Source organism: Ambystoma mexicanum, chromosome 3p (assembly GCF_040938575.1).
Source record: "Ambystoma mexicanum isolate Mex_15411 chromosome 3p, UKY_AmexF1_1, whole genome shotgun sequence".
Lineage (NCBI taxonomy): Eukaryota > Metazoa > Chordata > Amphibia > Caudata > Ambystomatidae > Ambystoma > Ambystoma mexicanum.
The window spans coordinates 178,808,715-178,825,257 of NC_090925.1; the positions used below are offsets into that span (position 1 = coordinate 178,808,715).

At 43.6% G+C, this 16,543-nt stretch overlaps 1 protein-coding gene across 2 annotated transcripts in view; it reads right to left on the reverse strand.

Moving 5' to 3' along the window:
• LOC138580218 (alpha-2-macroglobulin-like protein 1) overlaps window positions 1-16,543 on the reverse strand; it is a 1,051,822-nt gene that overhangs the window by 960,630 nt on the left and 74,649 nt on the right. For both annotated transcript variants that reach the window (XM_069650580.1, XM_069650579.1), the window contains exons 2-5: window positions 7,485-7,665; window positions 7,011-7,167; window positions 6,304-6,356; window positions 32-52 (exon numbers count right to left, since the gene is read on the reverse strand). In XM_069650580.1, coding sequence (XP_069506681.1) covers window positions 32-52; window positions 6,304-6,356; window positions 7,011-7,167; window positions 7,485-7,665 — 412 coding nt within the window. The remainder of the gene's footprint in view (window positions 1-31; window positions 53-6,303; window positions 6,357-7,010; window positions 7,168-7,484; window positions 7,666-16,543) is intronic.

The following is a 16,543-nucleotide window of genomic DNA, read 5'->3' on the forward strand; positions in this document are numbered from 1 at the left end:
ATGCACAATTGCCCCCATGCTTGATACATACCTTTAGCTGCACCTTGGAGTACTAAAAGAGAAAGTGAGAGAGAAGAAGTATTAGCTAAAACATCAAAGGAACCACTAAGTACTGTGGTAGAAACAAAGGTATCCAACCAGTGTTCCTTCCCAAAGACCTAACCTAGAAGAGGGGGTTCCAGAATTTCCCATGGCAACATGCATGACGTCACCCACATTTGTGTTGCACGCCTACCCTTCATCAACTTGGTAACCATTCATAGAACCCACCCATTTCAACAACCAACACAACCCACTACAACAACATACCCTTCATCAGCTCTATACCTGTTAAAGAAGGTCCTGTCTGAGACAAACAGGCGCTACAGAGGATTGACGCGATACTGCAACCTACTGCCACCCTTTAGAGAGACATTCTACTGCAAGCAACTGCCACATTAAATAGAACATTCTACTACAACCTATCACCATCCCTTCAGAGAGATATTCTACTGTAGGGTACTGCCACATCTATTGCAACCTACCACCAATCCTTCGGAGAAAGATTCTACTGCTAACTATCACCACAACTTCAGAGAGACATTTTACTTCAACCTATCACCGCCCCTTCAGAGAGGCATTCTACTGCAAACTACCACCACACCTTCAGAGATATATTCTAGTTAAGCCTACTACCACCCATTCCTTTAAGAGACATTCTATTGCAACCTACAGCCACCCTTTAGAGAGATATTCTACTGCAAAGTACTGCCACATTTCATACAGATGCTCTAATGCAACCTACCACAACCCCTTCAGAGAAAGATTCGACTGCAAACTGCCACCACAACCTCACAGACATTTTACTTCAACTCACCACCACACCTTCAGTGAGAATTCTATTACAATCTACTGCCTCCTCTTCAAAGAGAAACATTCTACGGCAACCCACCACCACACCTTCAGAGAGACATTCTAGTTTAGCCTACTACCACCCCTGCAAAGAGGCATTCTATTGCAACCTACCACCAACCCTTCTGTCAGACATTTTTTAATGAAAACTACTGCCATCCTTCAGAGAGACATTCTACTGCAACGTAACACCCAATTTCATAGAGATGGTCTAATTCAACCTTCCATCACTCCTTCTGAGAAAGATTCTACCGCAAACTACCACTTCAAATTCAGAGACATTTTACTGTAACCTACCACCACCCCATCAGTGAGATATTCTACTGCAACCTACTGCCACCCTTTGGAGACATTCCACTGAAAAGTACGGCAACATTTCATAGAGATGTTGTAATGCAACCTATCACCTCTCCTTCAGAGAAAGATTCTACTACAAACTACCACCACAACTTCAGAGACATTTTACTTCAACTTACCAACACACCATCAGTGAGAGATTCTATTACAACCTACTGCCAACCCTTCAGAGAAACATTCTAGTGCGACCTACCAGCACATAGTCAGAGAGACATTCTAGTTTAGATTACTACCACCCCCACAAACAGACATTCTATTGCAACGTACCACCAACCTTTCAGACAGACATTCTACTGCAACTTATTGTCATCCTTCAGAAAGTCATTCTACGGCAAAATACCACCACCACTTTAGAGAGACATTTTACTGCAACCTACCACTGCCCCTTCTATTACACGCTCCCACCACTACTTCTGAGAAGCATTACACCCTGAGCTACTACCACTCCTTCTCCTGCAACCTACCACTACAGAGTGACATTCTAGTTTAGCCTAATACCACCTTTTCAAAGAGGCAATCTATTGCCTACTAAAACTACTCCATAGAGACATTTTACTGCAACCTACTGCCATGCCGTTGAAGAATCATTCTACTGCAACCTTCTGTAATCCCGACAGAGAATAATTCTGCTGCAACCTACCACCATCCCCTAAGAGACACTTTTTACTGCAGCCTGAAGCTGTTCCCTCCAGAGATGCATTCTATGAAGCCTACCAAGATCCCTTCAGAGAGACATTCTACTGCGGCCTACCTCTACCACTTCATAAAGACATTCTACTGTAACATACTTCCACCCCTTCAGGTAAATATTCTACTAAAACCAACCACCATACCTTCATTGAAATATTCTATTGCAACCGAATGCCACCCTTTCAGTATGACATTCTACTGCAGCCTCCCACTTCCCTTTAGAGAATGATTCCACTTCAACCTACAGCCAGACCTTCAGATAAACATTCAACTGTAACCTAAGTGAAACATTGTACTCCAACCTACTACCACCCATTCAGGTAAATATTCTACTAAAACCTACCACCACTCCTTCGAAGGGACGTTCTACTTCAACCTATGAGCATCCATTCAGAGAGGCATTATATTGAAACTTACCACTACCTCTTCGGAGAGACATTCTAGTTTAGCCTACTGCTGCCTATTAAAAGAGGCATTCTCTTGCAACATATCACCAACCCTTCAGACAGACATTCTACTTTAGCCTACTACTGCCATTTTATAGAGGCATTTGATTGCAACCTTCCACCTCCACTTGAGAAAGACATTTTACTGCAACCTACCTCCACTACTACAGAAGCAAATACTACTGCATCCCTCAGAGGAACATTCTACCGCAACCTACTATGACCCCTTCAGTGGGACATTCTACTGAAACCTAATGTCACTCCTTCATTGAGACGTTCTACCACAGCATCCTGACACTCCTTCAGAGAGGCACTCAACTTCACCCTACTGCCAGTCCTTCAGAGATACATTTTACTGTATCCTACCACTACCCTGTCAGAGAGCCATCCTACTGTAGCCTATCATCACCCCATTCAGAGGGTCTTTCTACTACAGCCTATCTCTGCCTCTTCAGAGAGATATTCTACTGCCATCTACCACAATCTACAGCAACCTATCATTGCCCCCTCAGAGAGACACTCTACTGCCCTAATTTAGCGAGACATTCTATTGCAACCTACTGCCCACCACTATACTGAAACATTCTAATGCAACCAACCTCCACCCCTAAGAGACACATTCTACTGCAAACTACCACCATCCTTTCAAAGAAATATTATACTGAAATCTACCACAATCCATAAGAGCCATTAGACTGCAACCTACCACTACCCCTTCAGAGTGGAATTATCTTGCAACCTACAACCAACCCTTCAGAGAGACATTCTACTAAAACCCACCGCCACCCCTTCAAAAAAACATATTGCAAACTCCTGACACCCCGACAGGGACACAGTCTACTGAAACATACTGCCATCCCTTCAGAGAAATGTTATACTGGAACCTAACACTGAGAGACAGTCTACTGTAACCTACAACCAACCTGTCAGAGAAATTCTACCAAACCCTACTGCCACCCCTTCAGAAAGACATTATACTGGTCCCTTACCAGTAAGTACCACTTCAGGGAAACATTCTCTTGCAAGCTACCATCACCCCTTCAGAGAGAAATTCGACTTCATCCCCCCACTTCCGCTTCAGAGAAACATTGTATCACACCCTACTGCAGCCTACCGCCACCACTTCAGAAAGACATTCTACTGCAACCTACTGCCCATGCTTCAAATAGATATTGTTCTGGAAACTACCACCACCAGTTCAGAGAAATAGTATACTACAACCTACTGCCACCCATCCAACCATTCTACTAAAGACTAGTACCATCTCTTCAAACTGGCATTCTCCTGCAACCTATGACCATCCGTTTGAAGAGCCCTTCTATTAATACTTACCACCACCCATTCAGACAGGCATTCTACTGAAAACTACGACCTCCCCTTCAGAGAGACGTACTGCTGTATCCTACCACAACCGCTTCAGCAAAGCATTCCACTGCAATCAACTGCCAACCCTTCAGAGAGAAAATATAGTTCAGCCTACTGCCACCCCTGCAGAGAAACATTCCACTGCAGCCTACCACCACTCTTTCAGAGTGGCATTCTCCTGCAACCTACTGCTACTCCTTCAGAGAGGTATACAGAAAGGCAGGGGTCCCCGTCTTCCAGACTCTGGGAGGAAGAAAGAAAAACCTGACATTTTAAGCCTGGAACAATAAATCCACAATAAAGGAATGTTTACTCAAATATTAAAGGAAATGTTATTACAATTCATACAGATAAACACCTCCTCGTAGTACATACAAATAACACAATTGGCAATATATTTGCTCATACTTAATAATCAACTCATACAACACACCCAATCATACCATATACACACCCATCAAATATGTACATGGACATTTATTACACTAAAAAGGGAATCGTGTGGGATTCACAACAACAAAGCCAGAAAGCTATACATTGAACATTGAATGATGTGTATCCAGGGACGAACTGAATGGCTCAATTTGAAGTGACTGACTTCCTGCTATTTCAAAAAAATAAGTAATACAATTTGAGCAATTGATTGTGGATTTATTGTGCCAGGCTTAACATTTCAGGTTTTACTCCTTCATATAAACATTCCACTGCAACTTGCCACTATCCATTCACTATCCATTCAGAGTGACATTCTAATGATGCCTACCACTGCCCCTTCAGAGAGACATTTTACAGCAATCTACCGCCACACTTACAGGAAGATATTCTACGGCAGCCGACCATTTCCCTGTAAGAGACATACTCTACAGAAAAGTATTGGTCACCCTTTCAGTGTTCTAGATCAACCTACCCTTTCAGTGAGACGTTCTACAGCAGCCTAACATTTACCCCATCAGATACATCCTACAGTAACCTACCACCATCCTTTCAGTGAGACATTCTACTGCAACCTACCTTTGCCCCCTCAGAGAGACATTGTACAGCAACCTACCATTGCCCCCTCAGAGAGACATTCTACAACAACCTACAGCCACCCTTTCAGTGAGACATACTGCAGCCTGCCATTGTCCCTCAGAAACATTCTACAGCAACCTGCTGCCACCCTTTCAGTGAGACGTGCTACAGCAGCCTAACATTTACCCCATCAGATACATCCTACAGTAACCTACCACCATCCTTTCAGTGAGACATTCTACAGCAACCTACATTTGCCTCCTCAGAGAGACATTCTACAACAACTTACAGTCACCCTTTCAGTGAGACATTCTACTGCAGCCTACTATTTCCCCACAGACATTCTATAGAAACCTACCGTCATCTTTGTAGGGAGACATTCTACTGCAGCCTACCATTGCCCCTCAGTGACATTCTACAGCAACCTGCTGCCACCCTTTCAGTGAGACATTCTACTGCAGCCTACCATTTACCCTCACAGAGACATTCTTCAGCAACCTGCCACCCCCTTCAGTGAGACATTCATCTGCACCCTACCACTGCCCCACAGACATTCTATAGCAAACTACTGTCATCTTTGTAGGGAGACATTCTACTGCAGCCTACCATTGCCCCTCGGGAGACATTACAGCCAACTACTGCCACCCTTTCAGTGAGACATTCCACAGCAATCTACCACCACCCTTTCAGTGAGATATTCTACCGCAGCCTACCATTTCCCTGTAAGAGACATACTCTACAGAAAAGAATCGGTCACCCTTTCAGTGTTCTAGATCAACCTACCATTGCCCCCCCGAGAGACATTCTACAGAAACCTACTATTGCCCCCTTAGAGAGACATTCTACAGCAACTTACCACCACGCTTTCAGTGCGACATACTGCAGCCTACCATTGTCCCTCAGAAACATTCTACAGCAACCTGCTGCCACCCTTTCAGTGAGACGTTCTACAGCATCCTAACATTTACCCCATCAGATACATCCTACAGTAACCTACCACCATCCTTTCAGTGAGACATTCTACTGCAACCTACCTTTGCCCCCTCAGAGAGACATTGTACAGCAACCTACAGCCACCCTTTCAGTGAGACATTGTACTGCATCCTGCCATTGCCCCACAGACATTCTATAGAAACCTACCGTCATCTTTGTAGGGAGACATTCTACTGCAGTCTACCATTTCCTCCTGAGAGAGGCGTTCTACAGCAACATGACACCACCCTTTCAATGAACCATTCTACTGCAGCCTACCATTTACCCTCACAGAGACATTCTTCCGTAACCTGCCACAACCCTTTCAATGATACATTCTACTGCAGCCCGATCAAATATATATGTTCTACCCCAACCTTCTGACGCACATTTAGAGAAACATTCTACTGAAACCTATAGCAACGTCCTTAAAGAAATCGAGAATGCAGGAAGATATGAGACTAAACAAGCAGTAAATTCACATCCACCCAGCATATCTGATGACAGAAAGGAAAGCACAGAGAAAGTTCTTGAAATCTTTTTATGAGAGTTAGAAGAGATTGGTTCTTACTGTTACGTATTGCACGATGAATTTGCTGTTTAAAGTTATAATTCGGAAATTCACTGGAAATGAAGAGAAGGGAACAATAGTTAGAGGAGGGAAACATTTTTTTAAAAAAAGGGGTTAGAAAACATTAGACCTGATCAAAAGTAACAGCATAATTTCATGGTTCATTAAAATAGCCTATCGTTAATACTCTTAGATATATTTACATCACAGTGGTTGGAATTTAGGACCCTGCGTGGCTCCCTCCAGCTCCGCATACATTGGTGCCCCAGATATAGCTAGGGTTTCACAAAAGAACTGTTGGCCACAGCACAGCAGACAGCAGGGCGGGGCTCTACAACCGGTGACTCTCCTGTTGTTTTGGACTAAAACATCTGTGATCATTCACCATGGACTATGCTGGCTAGGGCTAATGGGAGTTGTAATTCTAAGCATCTGGACAGCCAATGGTGCAGACCACCGCTTTATGGCCTGTGGGGCCAAGAGAAGATGTCCTTAAAGCTTGCCTGAAGATACTGTAGAGCTAAAGCACTGGGTGCAATACTGCACAGATTGCGGCATTGGATCAGCACACCAGACCCTTGACCGCTACCTGAGGAATACACCACTATTGGCTCTGAGTGGCTTCAGTCTGGCTTTAGACCTGGGTCTTAGCCGGGCAAGGGTGTGTTCATAATCCTAATTAAGTCTGGGTGTGAGGCATCGCTTACCTTTCTGTTTGGGTTGATAGATGGGTTTGTCCGTCAGGCAGAATGTCCCATTGCCAACAGTTTCGATCAGAGCCTGTTTGCTTTCCTCAAAGGTGGCGGAACCAAAGCCTCGGATCCTGATGCTGACAACTTCCTCTGCTCCGGAGGGTGGTGGAACCTGCATAAGGACAGCTTATGATCAGCAGGCACAACCTGTAACCCCCCCCTCCCCAAAATAGGATTGATCTATTGACAATGTGATTAAATGCCAGAATCCTGTCGTACAAGCAGATTCAGGGACGCCTCGAGCGGCTGCTGGATTCTGGGTGTGTCACCATTGAACAGTCAATAACTCAACATTCCCTTGCACCGTCTCTTCCGCCCTTGGCTGGCCACCAGTTCCCTTTGGAAAGACTAGCCCGATTCTGAAAAGTTTACTTGCACATGGAAGGGAATCCTTACCTATCAGTGGCCCCCCATGCTTGCACACCTCACCTGAAAAGAAACGCATTCCTGCCAGTCCCTCTTGATGCTCTTCGCCAGTATCGTCTGGATCCCACCACTGGTCTCCACAGTGACCCTCACATTGAGGACAGCCTTAACATTGAAGAGATGGATGCAAGCATTCTGCAAAGAGGGGAAAGGCAGCTTGGCTGGCACCACTAGCATGTACGTCCTGTAAGAGAGGGCGAGACAAAGCAAGTGTGGGCTGTGGAAATGGGCAAAGAGCGAGGCACGCCCGTAACACATGAAGGCCCACCCCTTAAAGGCTTAGCACCAGGATATGGCCTTCCTTATGTCTGAATGTGTGAGAGCTTCTATCCACAAGCAAGACATGCGAGTGAATGAATACACACAGTGATATGGGATAAATGATACGCCTGAGGACCATCCATTTACTTAATTTGTATAAATATAACCTTGGAATTGTTCAAAAAGGCAATACTGTCATACATAGAGAAACCAGTGATGAGGTCAACTTTGGACATCGATATGACCCATCCTAAACTGATGACCACTTGAGCAATCTGTTGTTGTGGCTTTTCATATATATTTATTATATATCTCTCTCTCTTTTTTATGAAGACAATAAGTAAATCAATTGTTATGACTTTTTTAGGATAAAGTTTTAACTTACATGTATTATTGTGATGTATGTATGAATGGTTATTGGATGCCTGTGTATGAATGAGATGGATTATATGTGAAATTATATGTTCTTAATTTCTTTCCTGCGATGTAAAATTGTTGAGTGCTATGATTAATTCTCGATTAAAATTTGATATTTAAATAATGGATCAGGTTCAATTAAATTTCTTGATTCCTTTGTCTCCAAAATTGTATCCTCTGGATTTTTTCCGTAATTAGTAATATACATACGAAACTGCACAACGCTGCAAAGGTCTGTCTTCTGCTAAATGTTTAGTAGGATGCATGCCCTGCATAATGAGTTCTCTACCATCTATGCATGGCACCACATCCTTATGCAGGCGGGACTTCTGGCTGCTCTGAAGAGATGAGATGCACCTTTGTTACATAATGACCAGGGGTCCTACCAGCCAGGGTTCCCCCTTGTTTGTATCCAGCATAATATGCATGTTTCTAGCAGTAGTTGCACGAACACGACAGTCTACCTCAACACAATTCTGATTTGGCTGCCGCCAACCAATATATTGTGGCACAGATCTGTGAATAAGGGCCTCTTGATTTGCCTTACTTCCAGCTAAGCTCGTTCTCAGCTCTTGGAAGTAGGCTTTGGACTAAAGGGTTCCCATTACACGGTGCCTCTTTGGTGCTTCTAGGTACTTTGTTTTATTAAATAAATATAGGGCCTACACTCTACTTTTTGTGGACAAGGGTCATTCATTTATAATCTACATGTCACATGCGTCATGCTAATGACAATGCACTGGGCGCCTGTTCCACAGAAGCAGTCAGAGAGGACTAACAAGATATGTATTTAGAGAACGAGGGGTGTCTAAGCCCAAACCTCAAGGTCCCGATCCCACCATGTTTTCCAGCTAACAGCTGTTATGTAAATATTTACCATTAAGAACGAGTATATGTAAATGCGTAATGCTTGGATACACCGGAATTCTGGGGGGAATGCAGCCCACGAATCCAAAACCAGCCACCCCATTCATCCCTCGACAGAACCCTGCAGCAGGTATTTGCTCACATGTTAGGTGGACAGGATGTGAAGCTATTTCAGAAAGACGCCTGCATTTCCTCATATACATACATCAATACAACAAGGGAATGATCAACAAACAATATAAAATTAGAATATGTGCCAAAGTTAGAAGCATAAAAGAAAGCTATCAGGATGAAAACAGTAGGTTAAAAATTGCACTCCAACATGTTTTTCCTACGATGTCAAGATTTTCTCAGATGTTCCAAGCAGCCCCATGCAACTGGTATGGTTTCTGCATGTAAAAGATAAATCAATGCAGGTAGGGCTTGCGGGAAATGTGTAGTTTTAAGCAGCGGAACAATGGTTTTCTTTCTAACATCATGTTAAGGGGTACAACCTAATACAAAGTGCAACAGGTCTTTGCAGCACTGCACCCGGGCAAACTGTGGGGTGGTCCCGGGATCCCCAGTTCCTAGTGACTGCTCTCAGCCATTGAAGGTTAAATCGGGCCCTAGTCAGAGCCCAGTGATCTATCGCTTTATTAATGTGCAGAAGATATGATTGGACACCAGCTGGGTCTGAAATTAACAAGTGTTTCCTACTAGATTCAATCCTAAACCCAGATGTTTCCCTATTGGCAATTACTAAGGAACCAAACATCTGCTTATATTTGTTCACTGCAGCCAGTGTTAAAAGAGCAGAGGGACACTTCAAACTTGGAGTATTCAGTTTAAACAAGCACTGAGAAACAAAGTGTAGCCAAGGGAGTTTGCGCCAGAATGAACTCTGCATCAAGGCCCTAATAATCATGTGCATCACTTCAGCTCTTGGATTAGACCAAAGTGCCAGCCAATGCGAAAGCGGAACCATGTACCACTCGTCAGCTATATGTGCAGTACCTAGTTCAACATGTACAGCAAAGTTCATTAAGCGGGACAATCCTCCCCAGAGTGTCTCATTTGGAGACACTGGTCCCTATATGCAAGGCCCCCAGCCAATTTTCGATAAAGGTGATGCCCAGATAATCACATTTTTCAACACGTGGGATAATTTCACTCTCCTCATTTTTATTCTCCCACCTCCCTTTTTAGAGCATGCCTTTACAGCAGACTTTTTGTGTTGACAAATAGTCTTAGGTCAGACATAAAGGCAGTGTAGGAGTCTATTAAAAGTTGCAAGGCAAGTGTGGTCCATGCAATAAGGACCGTGTCATCCGAGTAGGCCAGTACAGGGAGGGGCGTCTCACCCAACTTGAGGGAATCAGCCGTCATCTGAACCAGTGCCTTGTATAAACCATTAATATAGTAGGCAAATAGCACCAGGGCCACAACGCATCCTTGGCGTACTCCAGAGGCCACCTCAAAGAATCCTGTGCATTGGCCCTGGTCTCCAACCGTCACACAGGCTCTAGTATCCTCATGAATGATCTGTAACCCCCTTACCAATTCAGCCGGGCACCCCATGGACCTGAGCACTTGCCATAGTCTCACTCTAGCAAACGCCAGCATAAATGCCAGCTACATTGGCTCATCCCTTATGTAAATAGAGGATGCTCCAACCAAATACAGGTTAAGAGCTGATCCCGCGTCCAGAGGCCTGGCTGAAAACCCTATTGGATGTCTGAAAGACTATCATTATCAGAGATCCACTGTTCCAAACGCTGCAATACTGCCCGTCCAAAAGCCTTAAAAGAGGTGGCCAATAATGAAATAGGCCTATATGAAAAAGGGCTCCCTGGATCTCCCTTTTTGAAAATAGGGTAGATTATAGCATTTTTCCAGGATTGTGGGTATTCCCCCAATTTTAGATAGGAATTAAAACATCTAGTCAATAGTGCAGCCCATAGTTCTATTTCCTCTTTAAATAGGTCAGCAGGGATAGAATATGGGCCCCATTATGCATTTGTTTACTAACTGCATTTTGCCCCTCTTTCACAGTCAGGCATAGTGTGGAGGACCACTCCCTGTCCTCATATCTAGCTGCTTGTCCTTTAACCAATAGCTTAAAAAAGTCTGACCGAGGCCTTGCGCTCACGTGATTCTCTTTGTAGGTCACCACTCTTACACGCTGGCCCACATGCAAAAATCCCCAAAATAGTTTTTAATCCTTATTCAAATCTGCCCTAAGAAGTTCTTCCCATGCAATATTTTCTATGGAGTTCTTTCTTTATGCCAGAGCATTTTAATACCATGCGCTTGCACCAATGACCTCTCCTCTGGTACTAGCCCTATCCTTCAAGACACCCTTAAGAATGTTCTGTTCTATCCTACACGATTCAAACCAACTGTGCACAGGACTTTTTCTATTTTTGAAATCGTGTTGGAATAATTCTGTTAGGGTATCCCATATTATTTGTGATGCTTGAATAACTTACCCTGGTTGCACATCAGACAAAATACATGCAATGTGGCCTAAGTTTGACTGGATTGCCTTATGCTGTTTTGAAGCTGGATCACACTTAGCCAGTTTTAGCCCATGTTTGCAGAGTGGGTTGATGTCACAGAGGTCTAAATGCAGGTGCATAGTTACCAGCATCTTAAGAGAACCCAAAGACCAACCTCAGAGGAAAATGGTCACTATTAATCTTAATGAATTTGAAGTCCACAATTAATGACCAATGTTGGACACACATTCAAACAGTCAATTATAGATTTACCCTGGGAGCCAACTAATGTGGTCTTACCCTGAACATCTGAGCCTACACGTCCATTCGGTGAATGGTATCCACAGTCTGACAACCATGTATTCAACTGTAGACCCCTAGAGCACATTCTCTGATTGGACAGTTGAGGGCTAGGGATACTGTGTACAAAATCTTCACCGGGGTCTACCATATCATTTGGGATCCCCAATACTAACTTGGCATTATAATTCCCTTCCCATAACCACAATAATGTGTTGTCTCAGCTTGGACAGATAGTCTGATTAAAAAGAAAAAATCCTTCAATGCCCCCAAACAGTCCTTATCAGAAACATGGGGGCTATTACAAAAGTTAAGCAAAATCAGATCCTGACCAGATTCAGATGAGACCGCCACACATTGCAGGGTATAGTTCTTCATCTCCCTCTCCATTATATAATAATGGAGGAAGGATTTAATCAAAATTGCCATCCCCCCCATGGCAATGGCCTCTTATCCCCTTCCTCGCATGATTGCAGATTGACACATAACCATACAAGCAAGCAGGAGTCAATGCCAAAGTTTCCTGCAAGAAGACAATGTCACAAGACATCAAAAGGACACAACCTCTCTTAGTAGCTTCGACACCGCGCCAGTAATTTTCCAACAAAGGAGTGTAATGGTGGCCCTTGCACAAGCAACCCCACAATTCATACTCAATTATTTTCCCTTGGTACTCCCACTGAGCCAACTGTCCCCAGAATTCCATCCCCAATATGAGTTAGTCAATCCAGCTCCTCAATACCAGCTAGGGTATCAAAATTATTTGGGGTGACAATTGCCCCCTCCTTGTTCAGTCTCCTCCCTGACCACTCCCCCGCGTGCCCCTCACACCCCCTCTCAGCTTAGACATCTCCCACTCCTGTTGTCAGGTCGGTATGGCATGGTGGGCTGGATAAAAAGCGGACAACAGGAGAAAAGAGCTTGCATCCAAGCCAGGCAGCTTGGTTCACCAAGATGGATTAAGAGCAGAGACCAGGTAGTCCAACATTGCTGGGGCTATCAATGAGACTTTCACACAATCCCCCTCTATCTGCTTAGGGGGTCTTTCCAACCCAAGCCACCCTCCTTGCCATCAAAATACCCCTCTGATTAATCTTCATCCCAGGTAAAGCGGTATTAACACATTGTAAAGATGTATTTATCCAGGAGATAGTTGATTCTTCCACACCTTTTTCTAGGAGGGAAAGCCTGTTATTACTCCTACCCGGGGAGCTGCTTCAGGCGGGAGGTCAATAGTTCATTGCTTCGCACCCAACATACCGGGATTCCGGCTAATTAGGGAATTGGGATTGGTAATAACAATGGTCTATTCATGACTATCTCCGTTGCCTGTGACGTACCTTTCCCATGATAATGGATGTGCACAGGTACTACTGAGGGTTCAGATTGTTGGGCAAAAGAATTCTCTTTTGGTGGGAGACTATTCATTTCCAACATTGCATTCATGTCCTTACTGACTGAGGTGGGTGTATTACTCACGTTTACAATGCTTCTGAGTTCCTGGACATCACTCTTGATCCCCCTGAACAAATCATCCATGATCGAGCGGGATACATTCAAGGAGTCTTTAAGTGAAGTAATACCAGAGAGAATGGGGGCTAACATTTTATCCAGGATTTCATTGAATATTTTAAAAATCACTGGAAGTTGAGACTAATGAGCTTTCATTATAGAGTTTGATTGGAGGTGGGATACTCACATATCTTCCATGCCATGTACCCCCAAGTTCTGTGCAGTTTGAACTGACTTCTGCCCCAGAATACCCACTGGTGAGTGCACTTTCAACATCCCTTTTTCACTAAAATTAAGGCATTGAGACAAACTGGGAAAATTACTGTTTGGCGAGGGCAGCACTAACGGTATGCCCTCTCGATCACTTGAATGGGAAGATGAAACTTCAATGGCCCTTTCTGATTTGAATGCGCTCCTCTATTTTCCCAGCCATTTGTTTCAAATACTCATTTAGAGTTGGCTGGTGGGAAGTCTGGCCTATCCCCACCCCTCCAGTAGATTATTTTTGTTTTTTCATGAACAATGGTAAGTCTTTCGCTTTCCTCTTTCTTGGATATAATGTGACAGAAAGTAATCAAATTGCTTAATCAGTATGGGGGGGACAGACAAAAAAGTACAAGTGCAAAAAGTGCAAGTGCAAAGAGTACTAGACTGTGCAAAGAGTCCCTAAACTGGCATTACCCCCTGAAAAAGTTTGCATGTGGGTAGAAAAACTATAATAAGCCAAGTACAGGACATAAGTGGAAAGATTCAGATGCAAAAAGTGCAAGTGCAAAAAGTGTGGGAGTACCCAAAGAGGCACATTCTCAACAATAGGTAGTTAAGGTGTAACATGCCTGTTGCTCTCAGTTCAAAAGTCATAATATGGTTGAAGTCAAAGTTATATCATCAATATCTTTGTTATTCTTAGCAGTGCACAGTGGTGGCACGAGTTATGGTTGCTTAGTTTCAGGGTTTTTTCGGTTTTACTTGTCACCATAACGTCCCTTTAAGAAAGTGTTTTCACTGAATTTCATTGATTTGTAGTAGCACAAACTAACCATATCATCCTTTAAACATATTCCTTTCACTGACTAAAGATATCCATATCATGAATTTCATAGGTTTTTACTAGGATACCCTTAGTGTATATAAATATACCATACATCATACTTAACCCCCTGTCCCAATCTAATGGCTGTTATGTCCGCAGACCATGGGAATGTCTGCGGATGGACTAGGTCAACATCAACACGGTCCAAAAGATCAGGGGGTATCTTACATCATACAACAAACACACTGAACATCAAAGAGCAGCATATAAATAAATTACATTAAAAATAAAAAGTACAAACTGGTTATGTAAGACACCAACAGTCCAATTACATAGCATATGAAAAATAATAGAACATACCAAAAAAAAAAACATATGCCTCCGGCAGAATTACCTCAGCACACCTACAAAGCAGTAACAACAAAACTGGAAAACAAACTGGTAAGTACGCTACATGAATTCCTATAGTTAAACATTCTTTAGTAGGATATACTAAAAAATGTTTTATCTTTTTACAGAAAAATGTCTAGCACTCGAGTGGCTTGAAGAAGATTTTCCCCAGGATGAAATGACTGAAAACAGTGATATTAATGGTAGACACTACAGTTTTCAAAGTAAGACAAATAATACACATTATCTTACATGTACCTAGAACATTTCTCTTCCTTTAACAGTACAGACAGAAAATAAGAATAATACGCAAACAATACATCATGTATTAATGGAACAACAGACACTGTGGAAAATCATCTACAGCAATTAGAACAAAAAAAATGATCAATTGACCAATTTCTTACTTTGAAGAACTTTGCAGAAAACCATATCATGGGAAAAATTAAATATCACTGTCTTATGTGCGCCTGTCCCCCTTCTCCATGTTCCAGTCAACCATCCCCAAAAAATACCCATCACCCAAAACGTTATGATGAAACCTCAATCCCTTCCTCTCCTACCATCCAACATGTAGAAAACCCCAATTCCCCTGTATATATATCTCCATTTCTGCTTCCCCCTCTCTTTCATAATTTCTATATGTTTGCACAATAATAAGGTATTATGTATACTGTTCCTATATTCCCCTGGGTTTTGTTTTTTTTAAAAAGGCTGGTAGGGTGTCTGCCGATGGAGCTTCTGTCTGGGATGTCCGCAATTATCCAAAATGAGGTGTTCTAAGGACACAATGGGCCTCATTACAATCAACTCAGTATGGAAACAACAGTGGTGGTAAACCCGCCGCCACTGTTGTTTCCATGCCGGGCGATCACAACTCTGTCTGACCCAGCGGGTTTAACACCACCCGCCTGCAGGCGGACGAAGAAACACCGGCACCATCACAAGATGGTGCCTGTGTTTCCATAATCCCCGTTCCCATTGTGTCCTATGGGACTCAATGGGAATGGGGATTAACACGATTCCGCCTCCGGAATTCCTGGGTCACCGGGGTTGTAATGGCCCGGTAATTCCGGGAATCACGGAGGCAGAATGGTAATATGAGTCCGGCGGTAACCAGGTGGTAATATGAGTCCGGACTCGCAATGAGGCCCTATGTCTGTTGGCACTGTCCGCAATCAAAATGGATGTTTCTGTAGGACACACAATATGTCCGCCTGTTCGTAATTAATCAAAATGGGGTGTCCTAAGAACACCTACCACTGTTCGTATTGTCCGTAAGCAAAAATATGGGGGTGTCCGTAGAACACATAACCAGTCCGCAATGTTGTGATGCACCTTTAATTAGTTCGGGGACCCGAACCCTGTCCGGCGGACACTTGTGCGCATGCGTATCCCACCCTCGGAGTCCTACGAACATCGCACATGTCCGTAACTGTCTGCCGCATGTGTGTCGCACTTTTACTTAGTTAGAGAACCCAACCCCTGTCCGTAGAACACCTGTGCGCATGAGTACAACCAATCCCGTGCAATAGGTGCCCTACAGACAGCCTGCCCATTTGCGAACGTGTCCATGATGTCATCATGTGACCGCACCCACGCTAAGCATGGGTCCTTGTCCACAAGCACAGTCCGGACCCTCGGACACTAAATAAAAGTGTTTTTTTGAGCAATCCTAGGTATTTTACTGTGAAACTTACCCTTACACATCCCTGACCATGTACCTAGCGTTCTGGATACTTTTGGGAACTTTGAGCCCCCTTTGGTGTTTGAAGTGTTCACCGACAGCATGGTTGTCTGTG